The sequence below is a fragment of the Ochotona curzoniae genome, unplaced genomic scaffold (assembly GCF_017591425.1).
Source record: "Ochotona curzoniae isolate NIBS_2020 unplaced genomic scaffold, NIBS_Ocur_1.0 contig_1014, whole genome shotgun sequence".
NCBI classification, from domain to species: domain Eukaryota; kingdom Metazoa; phylum Chordata; class Mammalia; order Lagomorpha; family Ochotonidae; genus Ochotona; species Ochotona curzoniae.
The window spans coordinates 43043897-43069737 of record NW_024464920.1 but is presented as its reverse complement, the minus strand read 5'-3'; the positions used below and the strand labels follow the sequence as shown (position 1 = coordinate 43069737).

At 48.1% G+C, this 25841-nt stretch overlaps 1 protein-coding gene across 2 annotated transcripts; it reads left to right on the top strand.

Moving 5' to 3' along the window:
* Nucleotides 1–610: 610 nt before the first annotated feature.
* Nucleotides 611–25641, top strand: PRDM4 (PR/SET domain 4). 2 transcript variants are annotated; one of them, XM_040985079.1, is made up of 12 exons: nt 611–691; nt 827–1098; nt 4504–4637; nt 6279–6464; nt 7337–8125; nt 12297–12446; nt 13615–13733; nt 15478–15563; nt 16136–16263; nt 18031–18345; nt 20971–21139; nt 24844–25641. In XM_040985079.1, exons 3-12 carry the CDS (start codon nt 4505–4507, stop codon nt 25154–25156), a joined length of 2388 nt encoding a protein of 795 aa, XP_040841013.1. In that variant the 5' UTR covers nt 611–691; nt 827–1098; nt 4504; the 3' UTR covers nt 25157–25641. The 2 variants fall into 2 exon arrangements, with proteins under 2 accessions (XP_040841013.1, XP_040841023.1); XM_040985089.1 differs by lacking the exon at nt 611–691 and having other exon boundaries at nt 824–1098.
* The last annotated feature ends 200 nt before the right edge of the window (nt 25642–25841 follow it).

Here is a 25841-nt window from a genome sequence, read left to right as displayed (position 1 = left end):
CCTTTAAAGCCGTCCCAGCACTCCCGGCGTCTAGCAGTGCCTGGCAATAGTACGACACAAAGGGACAAGAGAAGGAAATGTGTACAAATCCCTAAAGACCATATGTATGATGCCAGTTAGGGAAACTAGGCAGTTTTCAGGTATAACATGAGGAAAAACAACCGGAATGTGATCCCAATTCCTCCTGGGTAACACTGCCACTCTCCTAGAGTAAATCCTCTCTCCGGAATTTTGGCTTTTGTGTGCCCCTCCCCCGCAAAAGCTGCCTACCACGACTGAAAACCGTGCATCCGCGGGACTTGAAGGGGCTCAGGATGCATCCCGGCAAGCGCACAGTCACGCCTGCGGCGCCCAGCAGCCCTGGTCGCCTAGCAACCGAGGGTCGATCGCTCGGCGCTCGACTCGACGGAGCGAGCAGCGGCGCTGGTCCCCGCGGTGCGCACGCGCGAAGCGGGTGGCGGTGGCGGCGGCGTGTGCGTGCGGCTTGCGGGGCGCACGCGCGGGCGCCGCGAGCGTCTGCGGAGCCGGAAACGCGCCGAGGAGGTTGCGCCCCTGGCTGAGGCGGCGGGCCGGGCGGGGCCGGGCGGGAAGCGTTAGGCCCCGGGGCGCGGGGCGCGGGGCGCGGGGATCGGCCGGGCAGCTCCACCCGGATGAGGAACAAAGCGGCGGGGCAGGCGCGCGCGGCCGGCAGGTGGGCTGCGTGCAGGCGAGGGCGGTCCCGAACCGGCCGCCGCTGGGCTGCGGTGTCCGCAAGGGCGAGGGGACAGGAGCTGCTGCGTCCTGGGCAGTGCTTGCTGACCGCTCTTGTCCTCCACCTTGACCCCAGGTTGGGCAGCCTCCGTCCCGAAGCTTCCGGAGGAGAGGCCTCCGAGGGTGCCCCGGCATGCCCCATCCCGTGGCGGCGTCCACGGGTCCTGGCCCTCGGACCAGGTTGGATGGCCCCGGGCGACCCCGCGCAACGGGGACCGCGCTTGTGCAGCGGTTGTGAGCAAGATGAGGTCGCACGTGAGCCCGGGGCGCAGTTCCTGATGCTGGTCCCCCGCCGCCGCCCAAGAGCGCTTTTCTCTCCGAACTTGGCCCCAAGCACCTACATCACAGGTGGGTAGGCAAGGAGGGGGTCGGCGCTGCCGACATCTTTGGAAGCTAGCTGATGAGTGACCGACCGGGGTGGGTGCCTTTGTTTCTTTGGTTGCCGCTGGGAAGTTCACAGGTGTGATTTGCCAAGTCCAGAAACTTGAGTGTACCAGTAGTAGGCTCGGTCCGCCACATAACATGTTTGTTGTTGACTGGCCCACACCTTTCCCCTCACTGTGTCTAATATCTATCTGGATCGCATAGTGGCCCTCATCAGCGTGCTTCGAATTTTCGCTGGTTGCCACGTGGCAGGGATGCTAAAGTGGGAAAAAATAACTTGTTGACTCTGGGAACTTCACGCAGATACTTTGAAAGTCCTTCAAGAAAGGATGCCAAAGAAATGTGCGCCTTTTGTCCTGGACCTTCTCAAAGGCTGCAGGTTTAAGAGGAGGAAGATGAAGCAGGAGAGGGTTGGAATTGTTGCAGTTGTTGCATTTTGCCAAAGCAGCTGCATTTCAGTTACCTTGTTCCCTTACTGTAAGAAACAGGTGTGATATGGGTGGCTGGCCAGTGGTTCCATAGGTCAGCTGGAAACACAGGAGCTCTGGAAGGTTCTGCAGAGCAGAAGGGAGATAGGCAGACCCCAGGACTGCTGCTTAGCCTCTGGTGTGGGTGAATAATTGCCCTTCGGAGTAGGACAGTCTTCGGAGGAGCCAATGGAGCTGCTTTTTTCCTGGGCTGCTTGCCCTTTGTGGGGTACCAGATGGATACCTTTGCCCGGTGGCTGCTGAGGTCACTACCTCTTGGTGACCTCCAACAGACTAAATCTGCTGAGCCTCTCATGGGAAAGTCTGGTTTGAACTGGTTTGAGGAGGCTTAGGAGTCAGTTCAAAAACGCTGATTTTATCTGGAGGTTAGATACACAAGTGAATAGGAGTTTTCAGAATGGGAGTTGAAACTACAGACTTTTGCTGGACATTTAAAAATGACCATTCTGGCTCCAGTGTTTAACTTGTGGGTGTAAGGTATAAAACTAGCTCAAGCCGGGAAACTTCCAAAATCAAGGTACGTTTGGGTTCCGTTGACCACCAGGGTGTCCTCCCCTCTGCCTCGCCTGCAAAGGTGTGTCTTGTAGTCTGGAAGCTTCTGCCTGACTTTGGTGGGGTTGAGGGCTTGTATGGTTCCCACCCCTCCAGAATTGCTCAGAGTGTCTGTGCTGTCCGCATTTGGCCTGTTTTATGACGTGTGAGAGCTTAGTTTTATGACATAATGGCCAGGGGCCAGGGCGAAGCCCACGGAAGTAGAAAATTGCAGGAAATAGGGCTGTGTGGACTTGAGGTCCACCTTCTCGGGTGCATGGGTGCTCACTGCTGGAACTGTGTGAAAGGCAAAATGCTTCCGTTGCGATTTCCATTTCCTTATCACTGTTGGGCAGTGAGTTAGATCTGTGTTCTAACCCCAGCTCTCTCCTAAGTGGGAGATCTGAGGTTAAGTCTCCTGACTCCCCATCTGGAAAGTGGGATAAAGGAGCATACCCACCACACACTAGTCATGTGTGAAACGCAGGGCCCACAAGGCCGGGTGCCCGGCGTGCCTGGTGAGCAACACGTTAGCAGTGAGTCCGACGCTTCGCAGAATTAGACACCTATTTAGAGGCTTGCTTTAACTGCTAAGAATTATGTAGTGGTATTTTTATTTAAGAGGCAGAAAAGAACAGTTGCTGACCTTACTGGTTCTCTCTCCAAACGCCTGGGATCTGGGAACTCTATCCAGGTCTCCCATGTGGTTGTCAGGGACCCAGTGGAAGTCTCCTTGCAACTGCCATGCAAGGGGGATTGTCTGGTGAAGATGATGCCTCAATTCTTGGGCCTGACAAGCATGGTCGGTACATTTGAAACACTTCTTAGAACCGGCGCCCATATGGGAGCCCCGGGGCATGCAAGGCGAGGACCTTAACCACTGCGCCACCGCGCCGGGCCCGAATATGGTACTTCTTCATATCATTTTTATAACTTTTTTTTTTAATTTGGTGTTTTGGGGGATAAAGCCACAGACTATGACACCTATATCCTGTGTGTACCCTGGTTTGTCCCAGTTGCTCCACTCCAACCCAGCTCCCTGCTAATGTATTGGAAAAGCAGTGGAGGATGACCTAGTTATTGCCCCCCTTCGCCATGGACCCTCTGCCACCTGCGTGGGAGAGCCAGAGGAAGCTTCTGGCTCCTGCCTCTGCCCTGGTTCAGCTCTGATTGTTGTGGCCACCTGAGGAATGAACTAGCATTTCTTTCTCTTTTTTTTTTTTCCTCTCTATATAACTCTGCCTTTTAAGTAAGTACATCTTGGGCCCAGCACAATGGCCCAGCAGCTAAAATCCTCGCCTTGCATTTGCCAGGATCCCATATGGGCACCAATTTATATCGCTGCTGCTCCACTTTCTGTCCAGCTCCCTGCTTTTGGCCTGGGAAAGCGGTAGAGGATGGCTCAAGGCCTTGGGACCCTGTACCTGTGTGGGAGACCCAGAAGAATCTCCTAGCTCCTGACTTCAGATTGGCTTAGCTCTGGCCACTGCAGCCACTTAGGTAGTAAATCAAAGAATGGAAGATCTTTCTATATTACCTTCTTTCTGTAAATCTGCCTTTCTAATAAAAATAAACTAATCTTAAAAAAATATTTAAAATCTGTATGTGTACATACATACATATATATATATTTTTTGAGGGGCAGAGTGACATCTATGCACCGACAGATCGTCCATTTCCTGGTTCACTCCTGAAGTGGCTGCAGTGACTGGGGTGGATCCAGGCGGAAATCCAGGAGCCTGGGTCTGCCATTTGGGTGTCAGGACCCAAGTACTTGGGCCACCCCCCACTGATTTGCTAGAGGCATTAGCCAAGAGCTAGACTAGAAGTGGAACAAGACTTGAGCCAGTGCTTATATGGGGTGTTTGTTTCCTAGGGTTAACCAGTGCCATAATGCCAGCCCCTCATCACACCATTAATTATCTGAATCAGACCCGTTATTGCTGTAACATCCGGTAAAAAGAGTTTAAAATCAGTGAGAGTTCTTAGAGCAGATGGAACAAGCTGCCTAAAAACCCAGTGATCAGAAGTCATACGTTGCTTGGAGAACATGAATGTTGTCAAAGCAAAAACTTGAGTGAATCTAGGAAACACTCTTTGCCCGTGTGGTCTAGAGTCGTTTGCGTGGCATGTGTAGGACTTGAACAAGACGGAATCCAAATCCTGGTTCCGCTGCCGGTGTGGGCATGAGTTAGCCCGCCTTGCCGAGACACAGCTTCTTCGGTGAGAAGAGTTGTAGCGTGGTTGGTGAAGCTTGCTCTCCCTCCCCAGGGCGTCAGTTCTGTGCTATCTAAACATGAAGGAGCTGAGGTCACCCTGTTGCCTCACTGTCTGGGCTTCTGTTTCCTAGGATGAATGAAATGAACCTCAGCCCCGTGGGCATGGAGCAGCTGACGTCATCCTCCGTGAGCAACGCCTTGCCGGTCTCAGGAGGTCACCTGGGGCTGGCCGCCTCCCCCTCTCACAGTGCCATCCCTGCCCCAGGTGAGTGGAGGGAAGAGCTGCTGTGCACCCTGCACTGTGCGGATAATCCAGGAGAGAGCCCTGCGGCTGCCAGAGCACCTTCCAGGCAGAAGGGAGAAGCCCTGCAGGCCTGCAGGACACGTGGGACGTCGGCGCTGACCGGAGGGCAGCGTCTTGGTAGGGGACTGGAGTCATAGGGCACAGAAGAGGCTGTTGTGCTCAGGGGGCCTTTTGAGCTGGTAGCCTTTGGTGCACAGTTGGAGGTGCGTGCCTTGGCACTCTCTGCCAGGACTCGTTGAAGGAAGTCAGTGAAAGGCACTCTAATGGCTGTTCCCAGAAAGCGTGAGTAGAAGGGGTGCTCCCGGAGACAGAGCTGTGACAGGGACATCCCCGTGTGCCTCAGTGCTCAAAACAGCAGGAAAAACTCATTCATCTCTGCACTGTATTTGTGAAGCCATATTTTTGAACCTAGTTTCATTTTCTGTTGTAGTGGAAGAGAAATTGCGTAACCTGTGGATTAAGTGTGACATTGTAACATATCAAAATAAGAGCTGATGTCTAGGAGTATTTCATGTATCTGTTTAAAACCTTGCTTACTGGGGCTGGCACTGCAGTGTAGTGAGTAAATCCACTGTCGGTGGTGCTGTCACCCCGTATCCACACGGATTCAGATCCTAACTGCTCCAGTGCCGGGCCAGCTCCCTGCTCAGGAAAACAGCAGAAGGCGGACCAAGTTCTTGGACCCCTGTACCCATGTGGGAGACCCAGAAGAAGTTCCTAGCTTCTGCCTTCAGCCTGGCTTAGTTCTGGCTGTTTTGGTTATTTGGGGTATGAACAAAGATGGAGAATTGATCTCTCCTGCCTTCTCTCTCACTTAGCCCTTCAAATAAGTAAATAGCTAACAGTAAACCAGTGAAACGTTGCTCATTTGTGCAGCACGCGGAGCGTTTAGACCGTCTGCGGATGCTTTTCTCAGCCACATTAGCAAGGAGCTGGATTGTGAGGGAGCAGCTGGGACATGAACTGTTGTCCACATGGGCTGCTGCCTCGACTGCCATACAACAGTGCTGGACCCTAAACTGGGCGTTGAATTGTAGACGAAGAGCAGTATGGACAGCTGGAGGGTCAGTCTGACATTTTAAAACTAATTTCAGAATTAACTTTGCCATTAGAAATACTTTATTTAGTCCTGTTGGCGGATGTTTATAAGCACTGTGAAGGGATAAAAAGGGCTACTAAGTGTGACTTGCTCATGTGCAAGAATTTTTGTTTAAAAAAAGGCTTATCTGTTTATTTGAAAGCCAGAGAGGAAGAAACGGGCATCTTCTGTCCACTGTTCACTTCCCCAACGGCTGCTGGGGCCTGGCCAGGGTGAAGTCAGGAGTCAGCTGCTTCCGGGTGTCTGGATGTGCGGGGAGGTGAGCTCTAAGCATTGTACCTGCTCTCCCAGCCGCGTCAGCAGGGAGCCGGATGTGAAGTGGAGCAGCAGGGGCTTGAACTGGGGCTCATGTTGGCTGCTGGTGTTGCAGGCGACAGCTTTATGTGCAACACCACACTGCTGACCCTGCCAAAACCTTTCCTAGCAGTTTAGTTTCCTAGGTGTCCTTACAATTTTTAAGTTCTATCTTTTTAAGAAAAAAAAAATACTTTTTTTTTTTGCAGGCCTGCCCGTGGCAATTCCAAACCTGGGTCCCTCCCTGAGCTCTCTGCCTTCTGCTTTGTCCCTGATGCTCCCGATGGGTATTGGGGATCGAGGGGTGATGTGTGGATTACCTGAGAGAAACTACACCCTACCTCCGCCGCCGTACCCCCACCTGGAGAGCAGCTACTTCAGGACAATCCTGCCTGGTGAGCGCCGCAGGTTTCAACTTCTGTTCTTGGAGATTTCCATAACCCTTTTGCTGCTTGTCTCTATCAGTGGAAAGAAAGTTCTTGGTTTATACCTGTGCTTTTCCCCTCAGAAGGTGCAAGTGAAACGTTATTGATACAGTAGTTTGATAAAGCTAAAGTTCTTACAGAGACGTTTTCTGTTCCCTCTAGCACTCTGTATTTTTCAGTGTTTATTGCTCCTCCCAAGCGCAGTTCCTGCTGGCGTGGAGTTATCTGGAATGTATCGTGTTCTTTCTCACATACTCACTGCAGACAGTTGAGCAGATTAGGGCGGAAGGAAGCCACCCCGTCCCTATTCTCTGCCTTTTCTCTTGGTGTGTGGCTTTTGATCATTCTTCGTAGTTGAGTCTGTCTCGGGCAGGCGTCCTGCCACGCAGTTGTCCCATGAGTCAGTGCCCGAGTCCTGGGCCTGACTCTGCTTCTGCTTTTCCCTGCCTGCCGACGTGGGGAGCCCCCGCTGAGTCCTGGGCTCCTAGCTTCCACTGGCCCGGCGCCCTCTCGTGGAACTCGGTCTCCCCCTCTCTGCCTTCCAGAATATTTCTTGTAAAGCAAATTTTAGTCTTAGAAGTGCAACGTATGAATAGTAAAACAGTATTTAAATGATTACTTTCTAGTCAGCATCAAAAAAATAAAGCTCAGTTTTAGGATTTTGAAGTATTATGGTACTTGTGTACTGCTGATTATAGATTATACATGTGTGTTGATAAAAACAGATTGCTTTAAGTTATTTTTTTAAGAAAAATAGTTTGTAGTTGTAAGTAGCAGCTGAATTCCTTTTGTCTAGTAATGTACTAAAAATTCTCTCGTGTCTCATCTTTCCCATTTCTCAGGCATTTTGTCTTATTTAGCTGACAGGCCGCCTCCTCAGTACATCCACCCCAACTCCATCAGTGTCGACGGCAACACAGCACTGTCGATTGCCAATAACCCTTCGGCACTGGATCCCTACCAGTCCGGTGGCAACGTTGGGTTAGAGCCGGGCATCGTGTCCATAGACTCTCGCTCCGTGAACACGCACGGTGCCCAGAGTCTGCATCCCAGTGACGGCCATGAGGTGGCCCTGGACACAGCCATCACCATGGAGAATGTATCCCGGGTTACCAGCCCCATCTCTACAGACGGCATGGCGGAGGAGCTGGCGATGGACGGTGTTGCTGGCGAGCATCCCCAGATCCCGAGCGGCTCCAGGAGCCACGAGCCTCTGTCCGTGGATTCTGTGAGCAGCAGCCTTGCAGCAGATGCTGTAGCACATGGCGGTGTGATGCCGATGCACGGCAACGGCCTGGAGCTCCCTGTCGTCATGGAGACGGACCATCTTTCCAGCCGGGTCAGCGGCCTGTCCGACAGTGCCCTCGGTGACTCCATCCATACCGTGGCCATGAGCACCAACTCTGTAAGCGTGGCACTCTCTACCTCACACAACCTCGCCTCCCTAGAATCCGTTTCCCTCCACGAAGTTGGCCTCAGCCTAGAACCTGTGGCTGTCTCCTCCATCACGCAGGAGGTTGCTATGGGGACAGGCCATGTGTCTTCAGACAGTCTTTCTTTTGTACCACCTTCACTGCCAATGGAAGACTCCAATTCAAACAAGGAAAACATGGCAACCTTGTTTACAATTTGTGAGTGTCCCTAGCCTTTCTCTTCTGGAAATGCTCATTTCTAAGAAGTTATTCACAAAGCCTTGAATTGATTAAGTAGAAACTAACTAGACTGTGGAAGTTTGCTTTGCTTTTTTATTGCTTTTTTACATTTATGTGGTGCCTTTTCTTCAGGTAACCCAAATGATAAGCACACATTTTGGTAGCATCCACCTCGAGAAGGTAAATACAACATCATCATTTCTGCTAGGCTACAGCACTGGACCCTAATTTTAAAATTTTTAACCACTCCTTGGAGAAGCATCATCCCCAGTTAGTAGTTGCACCCCACCTCCTCCTGTTTTGTATTCTCAGGCAACCACTGGCCTCCAGTATTTCTCCGTGGACTTTCCTGCGCTGCACATTGCATAGACAGGGAAGCGTGTGACATGTGGCCTTTGTGCCTGGCTTCCTTCCCTTGGTGTGTGGCGTGTGTCAGTGCTTCGTTTGTATTGCTGGTGGGCTCTGCAGGGTGGATAGCACATTTTACGTACCGAGTCGGTGGGCGTCTGGGAGGCTCCCCTTAGGTCTGCTCCTCATGCTGCTGTCCACACCCCTGGCAGCTGTCTGGCTCTCCCACACGTGTGTTTAGGTGTGCGGCTGCTGCGCCTGGCTCTGGGCGGAGCTGCCGGACCAGCCGAAGTGGCTGTGCCGTTTCCTTTTGCATCCCGAGCGGCGGCGTGTGAAACAGTGCACGCTCTTTGTGACTCCCATCCTGAGGGAGTGAAGTGACAGCTCACCATGGCGGTCACCTGTCCGGTGACTTTAAGCGTTTTTCAGGTGTTTCCTCGACTTTGCTGTATCTTTGGGGAGAACACCAAGTGTTTTGTGCAGTGCGGGGCTGCTGAGTCTCCTTTAGCTGCGTGCTTCTCTCTCTCCAGAGTATCTGCTGCCGAGTGGAGGGTGTCTGGTGTGATGAGTTGAGGGCAGTAGCTGCAGAAGTACAGTCTGCATATTGCTACTGTCTCACCTGGATAGGGAAGCTTGCTGAGAGCTGAGACCCTGGGCGTGGGGATGCTGAATGGATTGCTAAGGAGAATAAGACATTTAGGTGGCTATGCCAACTATTTTGTGAATGAATTTGGAAAATTAGGACTCAGTCATTGACGAAGTGTTATGAATGTTGTCCCTTAGCTGAGAGAAGGAAAAATATAAGGAACAGAGTGAAGGGTTTTTAGAAAAGGCTCAAATCTGTGAAGTTGTAAAAATTAGCAGTGTGTGACGACAGAGCCCTGTTCTACAATGCAGAAAGATTGTATGAACAGTAAGAAATTAGGAGGTTTAAGCAAATATGTCTGCAAGATTACAATTTTAACTGCTCTTCCACAGGGTAGGCTGTGGATTTTTCTGTCTTAAGAAGCGTGTCCTCGGAGCCTGGAGGACTCGGTGGGCTGTAGGACAGCACAGGAATACAGTGAAGAATTTAATGAGGAAAAAACAAGTTTTTTGAAGAGTTGACATTAAAAACAAAAGCCTTAAAATCCATGATCTATACATTCCGCTGATCTTTGTTGAAGAGATGCAACTCCAGCTGGCAGCAGATAGATGGGTTTTGTGTTTTTAATCCAGTGTGCTAATCTATGACATTTGACCAAAGAGTCCAAGCCATCCACATTCAGGGTTAATATAAATAGGTGGTAATTTTTTCGTGTCATTCAGCAATGGGCTGTTCATTGATTTAGTCTAATGTTGTTAATTTTACTGGGATGTTCTTCACATTTACCTTCGGTTTTGGTGGGTGCTATTACTTTTCTCTGGCAAGAGAACATCTTTAAGTATCCTTTGAACTTTTCTTTACTGTGGAAGAATTTTATTTCATTTTCAAAGACAAAGGAAAGCTTTGCTGGGTATGTTATCTTAGGCCAACAATTTTTTTCTTTTAGAATCTGGAACATATCACTCCCTTCTCTTCTGGCCTGTAAAGTTTCCTGTGAGAGATCTCCTGTGAATTTAATTGCCATTTTTCTGTATGTCGATTGATTTTATTCATGTGCACATTTAAGAATCTTTTCCTTACGTTTGATTGAAGAGAGCTTGATTATCATGTGTCTTGGTGAAGATCGCTTCAACCCTATTGGGAATTCTGTTCCCCTCCTGGATGTTGCTTCCCAATACTTTCTCCATATTAGGGAAGTTTTCCTTTTATTTCAAAATACACATTTTTAAACCCAGCTTCTTTTACTGCACCTTCTGGAACTCCCGTAAGTCTTATGTTTGGCTTTTTAATAATGCCTGTTAATTCTTGAGAACTTTTTTTTTTAGCTTGACCTAACTGCTTTTTGGTTGTTTCCCCGTGGTGACAAGAAATAGGTTTCAATTTTGAGGTTCTTTCTTCTGTCTTCATTCTGTTTTTGAGACTCTGCACTGAATTTTTAATTTGCTCTGTTGCGTTCTTCATTCCCAGTAATCCGGCTTAAATTTGTCTCAGTGTTGCTCTTTCCTGTATGACATACCCCTTAAACTCCTTGAGCTCCTGTATGTGCTGCTCATTGTTGGTAAGAAGCTTTATAATGAGTTTTCTGAGTTCTGTATCCCCCATTTTCTGTATGTATTCCTCAGCTGACTCTGAGGTTGGCGAAGGCATTTGCTCCTTTGCAGGGGAATTTTCACTGATGTTCATTTTACCTTTGTCTCCTCTTTTGCTCTTGGTCATTGTACTTCTGGCTAGCAAAGTCTTCTCCTTGGGGCAGGTTTCTAAGCTCTGTCACCCACAGGTCTACAGTTTGATTTTACTTACTGTGGTTGGTGCACGGCTCTTTGTTTGCAGTCACTTATGCCACTCCCTCCAACGAGTTTCAGATCGGGCTCTTATGTTGGACTTCACCGTGGTCTCAGTAGCCCCAGCTCCTGGCTCAGCACTCTGCCTCCTGTGATCCTGTGCTGTTGTTGTACCTTTATCTCTACAACCTTTTTCCAGTTCTGGCTCACGCAGTTCCCAGGATTAGGGTGATGCCAGGTGTCCTAAATAGCTAGTTTGCTGAGGGTGCTGATCTTTGCAGAACCTGCTGGCTGTTAGGTCTGAGGGCCACATGGACCTGTTTTGAGTTGTAATATGCCAAAGTCAGTGTTTTTTTTTTTAGTAATATTTATTAATTTTTATTGCAAAGTCATATATATAGAGAGAGAAGAGGAGAGACAGAAAGAAATATCCTCCATCCGATGATTCACTCTCCAAGTGACCATAGTGGCTGGTGCTGTGCTGAACCAAAGCCAGGAGCCAGGAACCTCCTCCAGGTCCCCAACGTGGGTGCAGGGTCCCAAGGCTTTGAGCTGTGCTCGACTGCTTTCCCAGGCCACAGGCATGGAGCTGGATGGGAAGAGGGGCCACCAGGATTAGAACCAGCACCCATGTGGGATCCCGGTGCGTTCAAGGCGAGGACTTGAGCTACTAGGCCACCGCGCCAGGCCCAGTCAGTGTTATTTTTGATGTGGGACCTGTGCAATGCACTGAGCTTAATGAGTTGCTCCCAGCTCAGCACATGTGCAGTGGCACTGACTCCTAAATTTATTTTGTATTTACTATTATTAAGGGATGCTTGATTATTGAAATGTTTAAAAAGAGTTAGTTGTTTGTTTGAATTGCAGAGGTAGCAAAAGAAGAGGAGAGTCAGTGAGCTGCGTCCGTCGATTCGTTTCCCGGATGGCTGCAGCAGTCGGGACTGGGCCAGGCCAACGCTAGAACCAGGAAGTTTCATTCAGGGCTCCCATGTGGATGCAGGGACTCAAGTCCTTGAACCATCTTATGCTGGTTTCCCAGATACGTTAGCAGGGAACTGGATCGGAACCGGAGCAGTAGCAGTTGAAACTCAGCTGACACTGATTTGGGGTGCCGTCACTTCAGGCACCAGCTTAACTCACTGTACCACAATACCAGCTCCAGCTTTTTTTGACGAATCTTTTCTAACACAGGAAACGTGTCCTGATGGATCAGAGAGGAGAAAAAGTTAGATCTTTCTGAAGCCAAGAGAGGTATAGGTAAAAGTGGATGTGTGAGTGTGGTTTAATGTTGGAAAGTACCTTTCGGATCAGAATATTTCTAGAAGCTGGTTTCTGCCTGGTTATATTTCAGTAACCAGCGTTTTAGAAACCAGGTGGCAACTTAGAGTCAGAGTGAAGGAAACGCATCTGTGTGTCTTACCTTTGCCGCCTGCAGGGTGTACCCTGTGTGACCGAGCCTACCCCTCGGACTGTCCCGATCACGGCCCTGTGACCTTTGTTCCTGACACGCCGATAGAGAGCAGGGCAAGGCTGTCCCTGCCGAAGCAGCTGGTCCTGCGGCAGTCGATTGTGGGAGCGGAAGTAGGTAAGCAGCTTGGAACCCTCAGGGGCCGTCGGGTCCCCTGTTCTCGCAGGGTGGTCATGCAAGTGGGTGTGTGTAGTCTGGTGACCCCTTGGCTGACCGAAAAGTCACTTAGGGCTCAGGGCTTGTGCTCTGAGGGAGTGTTCGTCTTCCCTGGTGGTGATAGCGGCATATGCTCTCTTGGCAAAGCAGCCCTGAATTGACTAGAGGAGAAAAGCTGGCTTGAGTCTGTGAGGACTTTTCAGCTGTCGTGCCATGTACTAACAGTTATTTCCTAAATCTTAACATTTTAAATTTTTATTTTGAAAGGCTGATTTTAACAAAAAGAGAGCGGTAAAGACAGAGATCTACCATTCACTGGTTCACTCCCCAAATGGCCGACACCTTCAGAGCTGAGCCAATTGGAAGCCAGAAGCCAGGAGCTTCTTTCTGGGTCTCCCACATGGGTACAGGGGCCTGAAGTCCAGGGCTGTCCTCTGATGCTTTCTGAGGTCATAAACAGAGAGCTGGATCGGAAGTGAACAGCTGGGAGATGAACTGGCGATGTGAGATGCCAGTCCTGCAGATGGAGGGTTCACTTGCTGTGGCACCAGACTGACTCCCTCCTGGCGGGCATTCAACAGCACTTGACACTTAGTTGTTTGTTTTTTTTTAATAGAAACATGGAAATTTACTATTAATGGGGTTTAGATCAAATGTGTATAAATTGTCTAATACTCCTTGGGAGTTAGGAATGCGGACTGCTAGAATCTACTTACGTTTGACACTAACGTGGCCTCTGAGTTACTGCGCCATTACATTCAAGTACGAGGGAGGTTGTTCTTCCACCTGCAGCTGTGGCTGGGGCTGTTGGGAGGTGCTTTTGGGCTTAGATAACACAAACCAGCACTTTAAACACAGGCATATATTTTGTAATAATTGCTTACATTTTTTACGGTAGATTGATATCTTTGTTCTTTTTTTATATCTTAACTCCAAAATCATATCTAAAGGGATAGTCATAGTCCTTATTTTTAGGAGTTTCTGATATTGCTTTTTACCCTGCTTTTCTTCCTGGCCCCATTTAATCTGTTCACTGTATTTTATACATTCATAAACTAGGACCACAAGGAATGCTGCGTAGTAGTAGTTCTTTGGTTTGCATGTGAATTGTTGATCATTCCACTGACAGGGGTGTGGACTGGAGAGACCATTCCTGTGCGAACCTGCTTTGGACCTCTGATTGGCCAGCAGAGTCACTCCATGGAAGTGGCAGAATGGACTGACAAGGCAGTGAACCACGTCTGGAAGGTCCGTACAACTCGTCTGTGGGGCGTTTGTGTGTTTTTGTTATGACCAAGTGGTAAACCAGTGATACAAAGTCAGAGTTAGCCAGAGCTGGTACATACCATTCATTTTTTTTTTTTTTAGTCACCATTATGACATTCTTCCTGTTGCTGTTGGTAACCAGTCTGTTGAAAATAAAGGATTGGGGCCATGGTTGTGGTACAGCAAGTTAAGCTGAGGCCTGCAGTGCCAGCATCTAGTATGGGCACTGCTTGGATCCCACATATTACACTTCCTGTCTGGCTGCTTGACAGTGCTCCACATTCTTGGTTCTTGTCCCATGTGGGATACCTGCATGGAGACTGGTTGCAGCTTGCCCCAGCCAGCCACATTGTGTCCTTTTAAGAAAAGAACTAATTGGGCCCGGCATGTGATCTAGCAGCTAATGTCCTCGCCCTGAATATGCCGAGATTCCATATGGGCTCTGGTTCTAATCTGGCAGCTCCACTTCCCACCCAGCTCCCTGTTTGTGGCCTGGGAAAGCAGTCGAGGATGCCCCAAAGCCTTGGGACCCTGCACCCACGTGGGAGACCTGGAGGAGGTTCCTGGCTCCTGGCTTCGGATTGGCACAACACCGGCCGTTGCGGTCACTTGGGGAGCGAATCATTGGACGGAAGATCTTCCTCTCTGTTTCTCCTCCTCTATGTATATCTGACTTTCTAAAATAAATAAATGAATCTTAAAAAAAAAAAAGGAAAGAACTAATGGATGAAAGGCTTCTCTTTCTGTCTCTGAACTGTGCCTTTCAAATAAAGGAATACATCTGAAGAAAGGAAGATAATAGAGGATAAATTGTCTTCATTTTGCAAGATAATCCAATGGTTTTAATAATTACATGCGATTAGGCCAAGAACTTCATTTATATGATGAAAATCTTATTTTGTAATGAACTTAAACATTCCTCAAACATTTTTATTTATTTGAAAGGCACAATTCTAGAGAGCTAATGAGCGAGAGACTGGCAGAGATCTTCATCCACTGGCTCACTCCCCACATGGCTGCAGCTGCCAGGGCTGAGCTGCTTCCGGGTCTTCCTGGGGCACAGGTACTTGAGCCATCTTTTGCTGTTTTCCCAGGCACATCAGCTGGGAGCTGAATGGGAAGTGGAGCAGTTGGGACATGAAACAGCATCGATGTGGGATTGGTGCCCGTGTGAGGTGCCAGCGTTGTAGGCAGTGACTTAACTTGCTATGCCACAGTGCTGGACCCAGAAATTTTTGACATAAACTACTATTCATACGTCTTGATGCAATCTCAGCCAACAGATTGGGAAAAATGTTTGCAGACTTGAAGTAGTGGAAAGTGGGAATGTGGGGTCCACCTGTCTTGAAGACTGTCACTTTAGGGTCCAAAATAGAACACAGAAAAATGCCTGTTTCTTCTGGAAGAATAATAGGAATGCATGGTCCTCTTCTTGTGGTAGAACTTCAGTCATTCACACAGTCCATAGCAGTGTGTTGTGTGCTAGGTAGACCAGTGTTTGGCCTTTTCCAGACAGAAGGGGAATAATCACCAACCAGTGCATTCTGTGCACTGAGCGCTGTCAGTTTGTGATGGTCTTTATTGTTGGGAATAGAGGGAATGCCTGTGGGGACGGCAGCCGTACCGTTACACACTGAGAAATGGGAAATAAGATGATGGCTGGCCAAGGTTTAACATCTGATGGCTGTCAGTTCATTTGCCGTGGGTGTTTGCTTTCTGTTAACAGATCTATCACAATGGTGTCCTAGAATTCTGCATAATTACAACTGATGAAAATGAATGTAACTGGATGATGTTTGTGCGCAAGGCCAGGTAAGCACATCCTTTGGGGAGAAAGTTTATCATTCAGACTTTTTCTTAAATAGAAATATTCGTAGAAGGTAGCACAGAGCTCAGGGATTCAGATTATACTGGGGTCTGGAGACATTTCAAGCCTAAGGCATTTCATCATCTTTCCTCTAGTAATGGTTATGAATCAGAAGGCACAGAGTTATCTTTTATGAGCGATTTACTCAGCTTACTAATAAATAAAGAACGATACCATCAGCACTAAGTCTGCAAGTTGATGCCTTCTCAGTATTTTGGCCGTTAGTCAATCTCCCAGGCTGCTACTGGAATTGATTTTTGTTCAGCTAGCACTCTTTGGCATTTTTAAAAAGACTTTGTTTATTTACTCCTTTTTGCTTCCAGTAACAAACTTGAGTTTGAGTAAGAAGTTTGTCTTTCTGTAAGTCCCTCCCAATAGGTAGGATAGGCAATTGCGGAATGACCCACTGGGACTAGTGCTGTGCAGGTTTTCAGAAAGGACTCTGCTAGAAGGAGGTATAATGTGTTTCATGTACTTGTTAAAGTCAGTGTATTTGATGTATTTAATGGACTCTTAGGAACCGAGAAGAGCAGAATTTGGTGGCGTATCCCCATGATGGAAAAATCTATTTCTGCACCTCCCAGGACATCCCTCCTGAAAATGAACTGCTTTTCTATTACAGTCGAGATTATGCTCAGCAGATTGGTAAGTTAATGCTGGATTTGCTTGTTGGGTACCTGGCATAGAAAAATCACCAAGAACCAGGAGTAAAGTTCTGCTAATAATGTGTATGTCAGCTGAGGCTCATCCTGTACTTTGTGTGAAGGAACTTCAAAAAAGTTCATAGAAAATGGAATTAAAGGATAAAATATAGAAGTGTAAACTTTATTTCTCAGTGCATGGCAATTGTGTAAGTAATGGTACCAACCATTTAGTCCATCACCAAAGAACTGAGAGCCCTACAATTCTGGCCTTGAGGTTACAGACTTTTACAATTAACTGAAGGAAAATGTACGCCTTTAAAGGTTTTTTCTCTTAGGAGTAGGAACAGAAAGAGCTCACCAGGGCAGGCTGGTAATGTAGGTGTCAGATGGAAACTCACAGCTGCCCGTGTTCAGTGAGAGGAAGCGCACAGGCTCTGTCAGAGTGGAGGATGCTGGTGAGGCTGGCCGGTGTTGTCACAGTCTCCAGGTGTTCTAGTAAGAGGGGGCCGTCCAGAGTCAGCGAGCAGCGCTGAGCATTCTGGATAACTTGCCGCCACCCTTGTTCTGGACTACTCTGGTTTTGCTTTGATTGGGCTGCCTCTGCCTCCCAGATTCCATTCCTTGCTCTTCAGGGCGGTGCTGGTGAACCATCTTTCATCTCCCTTAAGGTTCTCCAGGGAAGTGCCTCGGGCTCCTGAAATGGCTCTGCTGCCTGCCTTTGATGTGGGTGCAGCAGCTTTGGCCCTGCTGAGCAGGAAGCTTGCTCCACTTTCATTTTCCAGTCAGAACTGTGTGAGCTGAAGCAGCTGAGGTATCCATATGTTTTGACTGTTGATCATTGATCCTCTTCAGTTATAACATGAACACAATTTGTTTTTTTCCTCTCAAATGAAGGTGGATCGTCTGCTGCTGTGGGCCTCCTCCTACAGCATGGGCTCTGGCTTTCCTGCCCCTGCTTTAAATGACTTTAGCCAGTTGTAGACTGCTGACTTTGGAGGGGTAGGGTGTTGTCCCCATGAATTCTTCATAAAGTATCACCGAACGTGCATTCTTCCATCTGGCAGTTTGATGTTTGGTCCTGGCTGAATTTTAGCAGAATTTATTTAGTTCTGATAGGGGCTGTTTTCAAACTGATGTCTTCCTTTGCTGTAGTTCTTCAAAATTTGTTCAGACACGCTATAACAATTTAGTACGTGTTTATTTTGGTGTAAACATTTTGAAGTGTGAGTAGTTTTTTATGTAATAACTATTTGCCATGAAATTTTTAAGACTCTGTGTATATATAAAAGCAAGCTGTTACCCCTAAATTTGCAGTGTTAAAATCTGTGAAGTTTGTTGCAAGCTGATTGTTATTCACTGAGCAATATTCATGTGAAGTGATGTTTTCTGGTAGGACTTTGAAAGTTACAGTGGCAGCTTTGCAGCCAGTACTATCGAGGTTTAAATGTTTGTAAAACAGACAGCACATTCCGTTGGTTTGATTCAACCTGCGCAGGCTTTCTCTTTGTTCTGTACCATGATGACAAGTTATGTTTAAGGATTTGTGATATAAGATCTGAATGTTTTGTCTAGGAAAGAGGGCTGATAATCCAGTATTTACTGTGTACCTGTATAAAGGCTCTGGAGGTAAGAGCATTGATGTTTAGTTTTATAGGTAGTTGTCAAGTTATAAATTTTGTAGAAGAGAGTATTGCAAAGAACAATTGTTAATATCGAGAATAAGCTTTAAAACTTAAGCATCGGGAGACACTGAGTTAATTTTTTTCAGGTGTTCCTGAACACCCAGATGTGCACCTCTGTAACTGTGGCAAGGAGTGCAGTTCTTACACAGAATTCAAAGCTCATCTGACCAGCCACATCCATAACCATCTTCCTAGCCAGGGCCACAACACCAGCCACGGGCCAAGCCACAGCAAAGAAAGGAAGTGGAAGTGCTCTATGTGCCCTCAAGCTTTTATCTCTCCTTCTAAACTCCATGTCCACTTTATGGGTCACATGGGAATGAAGCCCCACAAGTGTGATTTCTGTAGCAAGGCTTTTAGTGACCCCAGCAACCTGCGGACCCACCTCAAGATACATACAGGTAAGGAGTATGGGTCGTTAGAGGCAGGGCAGTAAAGACTTTGCAGAGAGATGGTATTTACTCTGCAGGTGGAGTTGTGAGATGATGTCGGAGAAGGCTCCAGATGGCTGTTGGCGGGAGCCCGTCGGCTGGTAAGCCTCAGAGAGGTAAGACAAGTTCCTCGGAGGGTCCTGCTGCCAGTTACTAAGGCGCTGCACTGTCCAGGTGCTGCCTCCACTGCAGTTGGAAGGTGCTTGGAAAAATGCAGGAACTCTGGGCCAGTGTGTTTGGGCTTAAACAAAGGGAATTCTATAGAAATAACCTGATTTTCCTGTTAAGGCGCATGCCTAGTCAGATGCCAAAGCCAGTTTGTCTCCTTTGATCTTGCACCATAAACACTGTCGAGGTTTGGTTTTCTGAGCTGTTTTCTAAATTCCATGCAAACCTACCCCTTTGTTTTTGCACTTTTTTTCATGCATACTGCAAAACTTTTAGCTTTCTTGGTTGGGTCATTAGATCTTTAAAATTTCCAGGGGAAGTTTCTTCTTCCTTCTGTATTAATCCTGAGTGTTTGATATAGAGATCAGAGAGCAAGCAAAGCCTACAGTTCTGGCTAGACTTCAACAAGGTGTTTGTCAGCTCCTCAACTCCCTCCTGGCTCTTTTTTTTTTTTTTTTTTTTAAGATTTACTTATTTGAAAGAGTTGCAGAGAGAGAGAGAAGAGTAATCAATTTTCTGTCTACTGATTCATTCCCCAGATGATCACAATAGCCACGGCTTGGCCAGGCTAAAGCTAGGAGCCAGAAGCTTCAGCTACATGTGATTTGCAGGGTCCAAGCAATTGGGCCATTTTCTGCTGTTTTTCCCAGACCATAAGCAGGGAGCTGAACCAGAAGTGAAGTAGCTGGGACACAAGCCATTGCAGATGGCAGCCTAATTCACTACACCACAGTGCTGACCCCAGCCCTGTACTTCTAGGTCCTGTTTCTCTGTCCTTGGGTTTCATTTCACTCCCAGTCATATTTTAGGTTGAGAGAGAGAAAATGTAGGTGGTTGCCAGGGTAGACATTGAGCTTTGAAGTTAAGATGACGGTTCGGGTACCCCTATCCCATATCAGAGGACCTGGGATGAGTACCTGGTGCCAGCTCCTGATTCCAGCTTTCTGCCCAAAAGGATCCTGGGGCCCTCAGGTGACAGTGGTTGAGTGTGGACTGCCCAAGTAGGAGCGATGGGTTGAGTTCCTGGCTCCTGGCTTTTCCCCTCGTCTGTTGCAGGCATCTGAGGTATATGAACCAGAGGGTGGGAGTCCATGCTCTTGGTCTCTGTCTTTCTGTCTCTCCTCTCAAAAGCGTGTCTTTAATGCTTGCCTATGCAGTAGGGAGACTCTCTTAAAAATTGGACCTTTGTATGATTTTAGCAATCCCACTTCTGGTTACATATTTAAAAGAAATGAAATAAATCACTGAAGAGCTACCTGTGCTGTCATGTTTATTGTGGTTCTGTCCACACAATGGGGGATCCCTAAGGATCCATCAACAGGTGAATGGGTAAAGATGTCACGCAGAAAACTATTTGGCTGCCAAAAAGAATGAAATCTGGCCGTTTGCAGCAGCATGGTGAGGGATAATGCATTACTTGAAATATGCCAGACATAAGACAGATGTATTCTTTGTTACATAGAAGTTAAATAGAATTCTATTTGAACATAGAGTGGTGATTACCACAGGCTGCTGGGAGGGGTGGGAGGTCAGCTGACGGGTGCCAAGCCAGAGTTAGATAAAAGGACTAAGTTCTGGTGTTACTCAGCCCTATGGGATGACTACAGTTGAAAGGAATGTATTATAGATGTTCTCAATAAATAGGAAAAAGGAGCTCAAAGGTTCAAATACAAAGTAATGACCAAGAAAATGTTAATCATCCTGACTTTATCAGAACGCATTGCAAACATGTATTGAAATGTCATGCTGCACTCCATAAAGATGTATGGTTAATAAAAGTAAGAAAGGAAAGGAGTGTTTGCCTGCAGACAAGTACTAGAATTCATGAATTATGTTAGGTAGGGCACCAATATTTGAAGTGATCCATTTTTCTTTTTTATTTGTTGGTTTTTGTTGGAAAGATTTACAAAGAGAGAAAGGTCTCCCATCTCCTAGCTCACTCCCCAAAATGGCTACAATGGGTGGAGCTGAGCTGATCTGAAGCTGGGAGCCAGGAGCCACACGGGTGCAGGGTCCCAAGGCTTTAGGCTGTCCTCTACTGCTTTCCCAGGCCACAAGCAGGAAGCTGGATGGGAAGCGGGGCTGCCAGGATTAGAACTGGCACCCATATGGGATCCCAGCACTTACAAGGTAACAACTGACCAATTGAAGCATTGCACCAGGCCCCCATATTTTTTCAAATTTTATGCATTTTGTTATCTATAATAAATATTCAAATATGAATGTACATACATTGAGCTCAGATGTATTCACTTTCCTAGCTTTAGTTGCAGAATACAAGATCAGTGATTCTAAGGGTTTTTGGTGAACGGCTGTAGAAAATCTGTTTTGCTTCCACCTCTGCTGCAGGCCCGTCGCTGTGCCTGTTTGTGTCCTGAGAATTGCAGCCGTTGTCTTATCGCTGTGGTGCTGTGGGTTGCTTGGCAGGTCAGAAGAACTACAGGTGTACCTTGTGTGACAAGTCTTTCACCCAGAAAGCCCACCTCGAGTCGCACACGGTCATCCACACGGGCGAGAAGAATCTCAAGTGTGACTACTGCGACAAGCTGTTCATGCGGAGGCAGGACCTCAAGCAGCACGTGCTCATCCACACCCAGTAAGTGGCCCAGCAGCCAGCAGCTTGGCCCCCGTGGCGCAGCCCAGCCTGCCTCCGTGACGGCTGGCAGGGCAGCCTTGGTGTCATGGGAGGGGCCCCTTGTTTTCCACACCGCTGAGGAAAATCAGAGTGCTAACATCTTAAGTTTATCCTGAAGATTTCACCATCCTCTGACTTATTTCTTAATTTGACAGTGTATTCTCAGTACCTCCCTGATGCCTGATGCTGTGCTAGGAGGCAGAGCTGCAGATTAGAGACAAGCCTTGTCTTTAAAGAGCTGTCCTTGGCTCTGTCTTCAACTGCTGCCTGAGTGTGCGCTCACTTACCCATGGACAGCACAGTCCAGCACGACTCACATGGCTGTGAGTTTTACTTGTGCAGTTCTTTCCTTGACATTTCAGTTGGGAATTGACTCTCAGGCATTGACCTACAAAAAGCCAGTTTTCTGAACAGTGTGGATATGAACTCCTTGTCAGAATGAGGAAATACAGGAAGTGAGCGCCTTTACCAAGTTCCCATGCAGGGCGAGGAGTTTTGGACTGCCGAGGAAGGCTTGTGTAGGTTTGTGTAACACACACTGCTCACCCAGAATACATTTCCTAGGCTTCCTGTGAAGGTCCCAAGTGCTTAATTTTACTTCTGAGCATTTCAAAGGGGATATGACAATATTGTTGTTGTTATTTTTTTTTTCTGTTCTTAAAAAGAAAACTGCAACTCTAAATCCAAGTGCCGCAAAAGTGCTGCACAGTGTTCCCCTGAGCGTGGCAGGAACTGGTATTGTCTTTCCCCGAAGAAGGCGTTCAGGAGCAAGAGCAGTGGTGCCTGCTCCCTTGGGTGTTATTTGAGGACACTTCGTGGCTTTAGATGCTGTCTTTATGATGGTCTTACCCACTGTGTGCATCCAGCTTTGATGAGGCCGTTCTGATGCTGCTGATAGCCGCTGGGCAGTTCAGCGCTCAGTGCTGTCCCACAAACGGGATCTCCCAGTCCGTAAGCTGGGCTCACTGTTCACCCAGAGATTCAAGTCAGACACCTGCGAGGAGTCTTTCCTCCTTCAGCTGACGCTCTGCAGCCCACCAGCTTCTCTTGCGTGAGCACTGCCACAGTCTCACTCTGCTCCTGTCAGCTCTGCTCACCCGTTCTCCAGCACGCGCACACACACACGCACACCCCAGCATGGTCTCACTCTGCTCCTGCTGTCATCTCTGCTCACCTGTTCTACACACACACACACACACACACACACACACACAGAGTGTGGTTTCACTCTGCTCCTATCAGCTCTGCTCACCCATTCTCCAGCATGCACACACACACACATGCACCCAGCATGGTCTCTGCTCCTGCTGTCATCTCTGCTCACCTGTTCTACACACACACACGCACACACACACCAGTACTGTTCTGTCTGTAGTGACAGAGTGATCCATTTCAGAGAGCAATCAGATCCTACCCATATCCACACCTAGCCTGCAGCGGCTTCCTGCCCCGTCTGCCATAGCTTTGACATCCCTACACGATGCGGTGATGTACCTGGCTGCCACTTCCACTTTCTCTTGGGGGACTTTTCTCCTCCTTTCTGCTGTAGCCACACCTGCCGACCACTTGGTAAACCTGGGTGTACTCAGACCGCTGCACTGGCAGGGTCTTTGCCTGGAAGCTTCTCCCTTGACAGTCCTGCATGCCTTCCTTGCTTGCTCCCTTCTGCTTTCTGCCTGGATGTGGTCCCAGAATGGTCTTTCCTGGCTGTTTTATCTGTAGACAGACCCTATCACTTACCTGGCTTCATTTTTTTTTTCTAAGTTATCTGCCAGGAGGTTTCGTTTTTGTGTGTGATGTAAACTCTCCTAGCGCCTCTGGGGTATCTGGAGCGGAGCCTGTACATACTCACACTAGAGACGTAGGAGTGTGCAGGTCAGACTCCTAACTTGAGTTTCATTGAAGCCTTTGACAAGTTACTTCATTATGAATAGTGTTTCTGATCTGGATTAATGGCTTTTTAAAAGATTTATTTTTATTGGAAAGGCAGATTCACAGAGAGGAGAGAGAGAAAGAAAGATGTTCCATCTGCTGATTCACTCCACGAATGGACTCAACAGAGCTGAGCTGATCCAGAGTCAGGGGCCAGGAGGTTCTTGCAGGTCCCCCACATGAGTGCAGATCACAAGGTTTTGGGCCATCCTCCATTGCTTTCCCAGGCTATAAATGGAGCTGGATGGAAACTGGAGCAGCTGAGACATAAACCATTGTCCATGTGGGATGTGGAGGATTAGCCAGATGAGACAGTATGCTAGCCCTCGGATTAAATTGGACTGTTGATTTTAAAACTGCTCCGGAGAGTTCCAGGGATTCCACAGAATTATTGAGTGATATTCCATGAAGCACCACTCCAAGGAGTTAGCTCCCTTTTATGTCTTTTATATTGGGGTTTTATGAAGACATAGGGTTCCCAAAAAAAGTAAAAAAATTCCTTGTCTGTTGTCCTGTGAGGTTTTTTTAAGCTGCAAACTGGAGTGATCTTGCTCAAACCTTGACGCGGGTGACATTTTGAACTTGTTAGTTGTTTGTTGCAAGGCTGCCCTGGTTTTTTATGTTTTTAAGATTTCCAGCAGTTTCCTTAGCCAGTAGCACTGCCTCTCACCAATTAGGAGACCCCGGTAAGCCAGAAGGCTTGCAGCACCAAGGCAAATCAGTCCTGTTGAGAACTGCTAGTCAGTAAAAGAAGGAAAGAAAAATGACACTTCATAGGAGTGGTGTTGAGGGAAATGCAGGTTTAGTGCCGAATGAGCGCTTTGCATGCTGGTCTGCTGGCAGACACAGAAGCTGGGCGTGGGGCAGCAGGAGCTGTTGTCTGGTTGTGGAGGAGGCTGCGAAGGGAGAAGTTTGGCACCATCTAGAACGTGGTCTTTGCCCTGACTGTACTGCTGGGTATAATCTTAGAAAAACTCATGCCTGGGCCCGCCGCAGTGGCGCAAGGGGTTAAGGTCCTCGCCTTGCACGCCCAGGATCCCATATGGGCGCCGGTTCTATTCCGGCAGCCCTGCTTCCCTTCCAGCTCCCTGCCTGTGGCCCGGGAGAGCAGTCAAGGACGGCCCAAAGCTTTGGGACCCTGCACCCGCGTGGGAGACCCAGAAGAGGCTCCTGGCTTCGGATCGGCATAGTATCGGCCGTTGCGCTCACTTGGGGAGTGAATCATCGGACGGAGGATCTTCCTCTCTGTCTCTCCTCTCTGTATATCTGCCTTTCCAATAAAAAAATAATAAAAATAAATATTTAAAAAAAAAAAAAGAAAAACTCATGCCTGCCAGAGGGCAGCACACAGCAGTAGAAATGTTTGCATAAGAAAGAACTGGAAATCATCAGAATATCCATTAGCAGTGTACAAACCCAGCGCCGTGCACAAGCTGTGGTCTACTTGAAAATGTTATATAGCAGTGGGGATATAACAGACCAAGCGACCTGAGTGCATTTCACAGCATTAATGGGTGAAAGAAGCAAGACACAAGAAATATGTGCAGGTTGCCTCACTGACATCGAATTCTCGGGTTTGCAAAGTCAGCCCGTGCCGTTTCCCCTGGGCGGAGGCCGTGCAGCTCCCGGTGAGGAGCCTGCTTGCGGAGGCCGGGCCTGAGCATGTGAGCGACGCGTGCATGCCTCAGTTGTCAGTAACTCCCAAGTCAAACGTTGTTTTGTGTTCCTCTTAGAGAACGCCAGATCAAGTGTCCCAAGTGTGATAAGCTATTCCTGAGAACAAATCACTTAAAGAAGCATCTCAATTCTCATGAAGGAAAACGAGATTATGTGTGTGAGAAATGTACGAAGGCTTATCTAACCAAATACCATCTCACCCGGCACTTGAAGACCTGCAAAGGACCCACCTCCAGTTCGTCAGCCCAAGAGGAGGACGAAGAGGAGGACTCGGAAGAGGAAGACCTTGCCGAGTCTGTGGGGACAGAAGGCTGTAGGATGGGCAGTGCTGTGTATCCCACAGAGGAGTCTCTGTCCGCACACAAATAGGAGAACTTGCTGTGTCTGAACTGCACAGGGAAGAACACACGGACAGTCGTCCTCCATGGTGACTTGGATAGAAAACCATCCGATTGCTCTCCTGCCAACAGTCAAAGCGGACTGTGGGAATGGATGGAGCACTTAGGGAAGCCTATGTTATTGAAACACTTTAAAGCTGACTGGGAAAAGAGCGCATGCGTCCTGTTCGTGCGTGATAGGGAGGAAAGTGTCAGCTTTTTACATGGCCATCTGGTGGAGGCCTTTGCGCCTGCGTCCAGTCTGCCTTCTGCCTAGACAAATCAGAACTACTTCATGATCTTCCATTATTCCCCTCGCCTCCCAGCCCTCTGGGGGCATGCTAAATTTGGTCCCCACCCAACGGGTATCTCCGTTGCTGACTGAGTTTTATATACCCTTCGATGGTTTACGCTCTTTCCAGAACAGATTGCGACATAACCTGTAAGAGTGCTAGCCTTTACTGCAGCCAACAAGCGCAAAGCAGCACCTGCCTTAACCTCTCCCGGCTCCTCCAGATTTTGGCGTGGATCTTCCCAGATTTTCAGCAAATGCTAGAGGGCACATTTTAAAGGAACAGTCAGCCAGGAGAGACGCCTGGCTACTGTCCAGAACCCTGTCTCTGGTGGCAGCCAGGGTGTATCGCCCAGTTCTTGTTTCGGAGAGATTATAGCCAGTT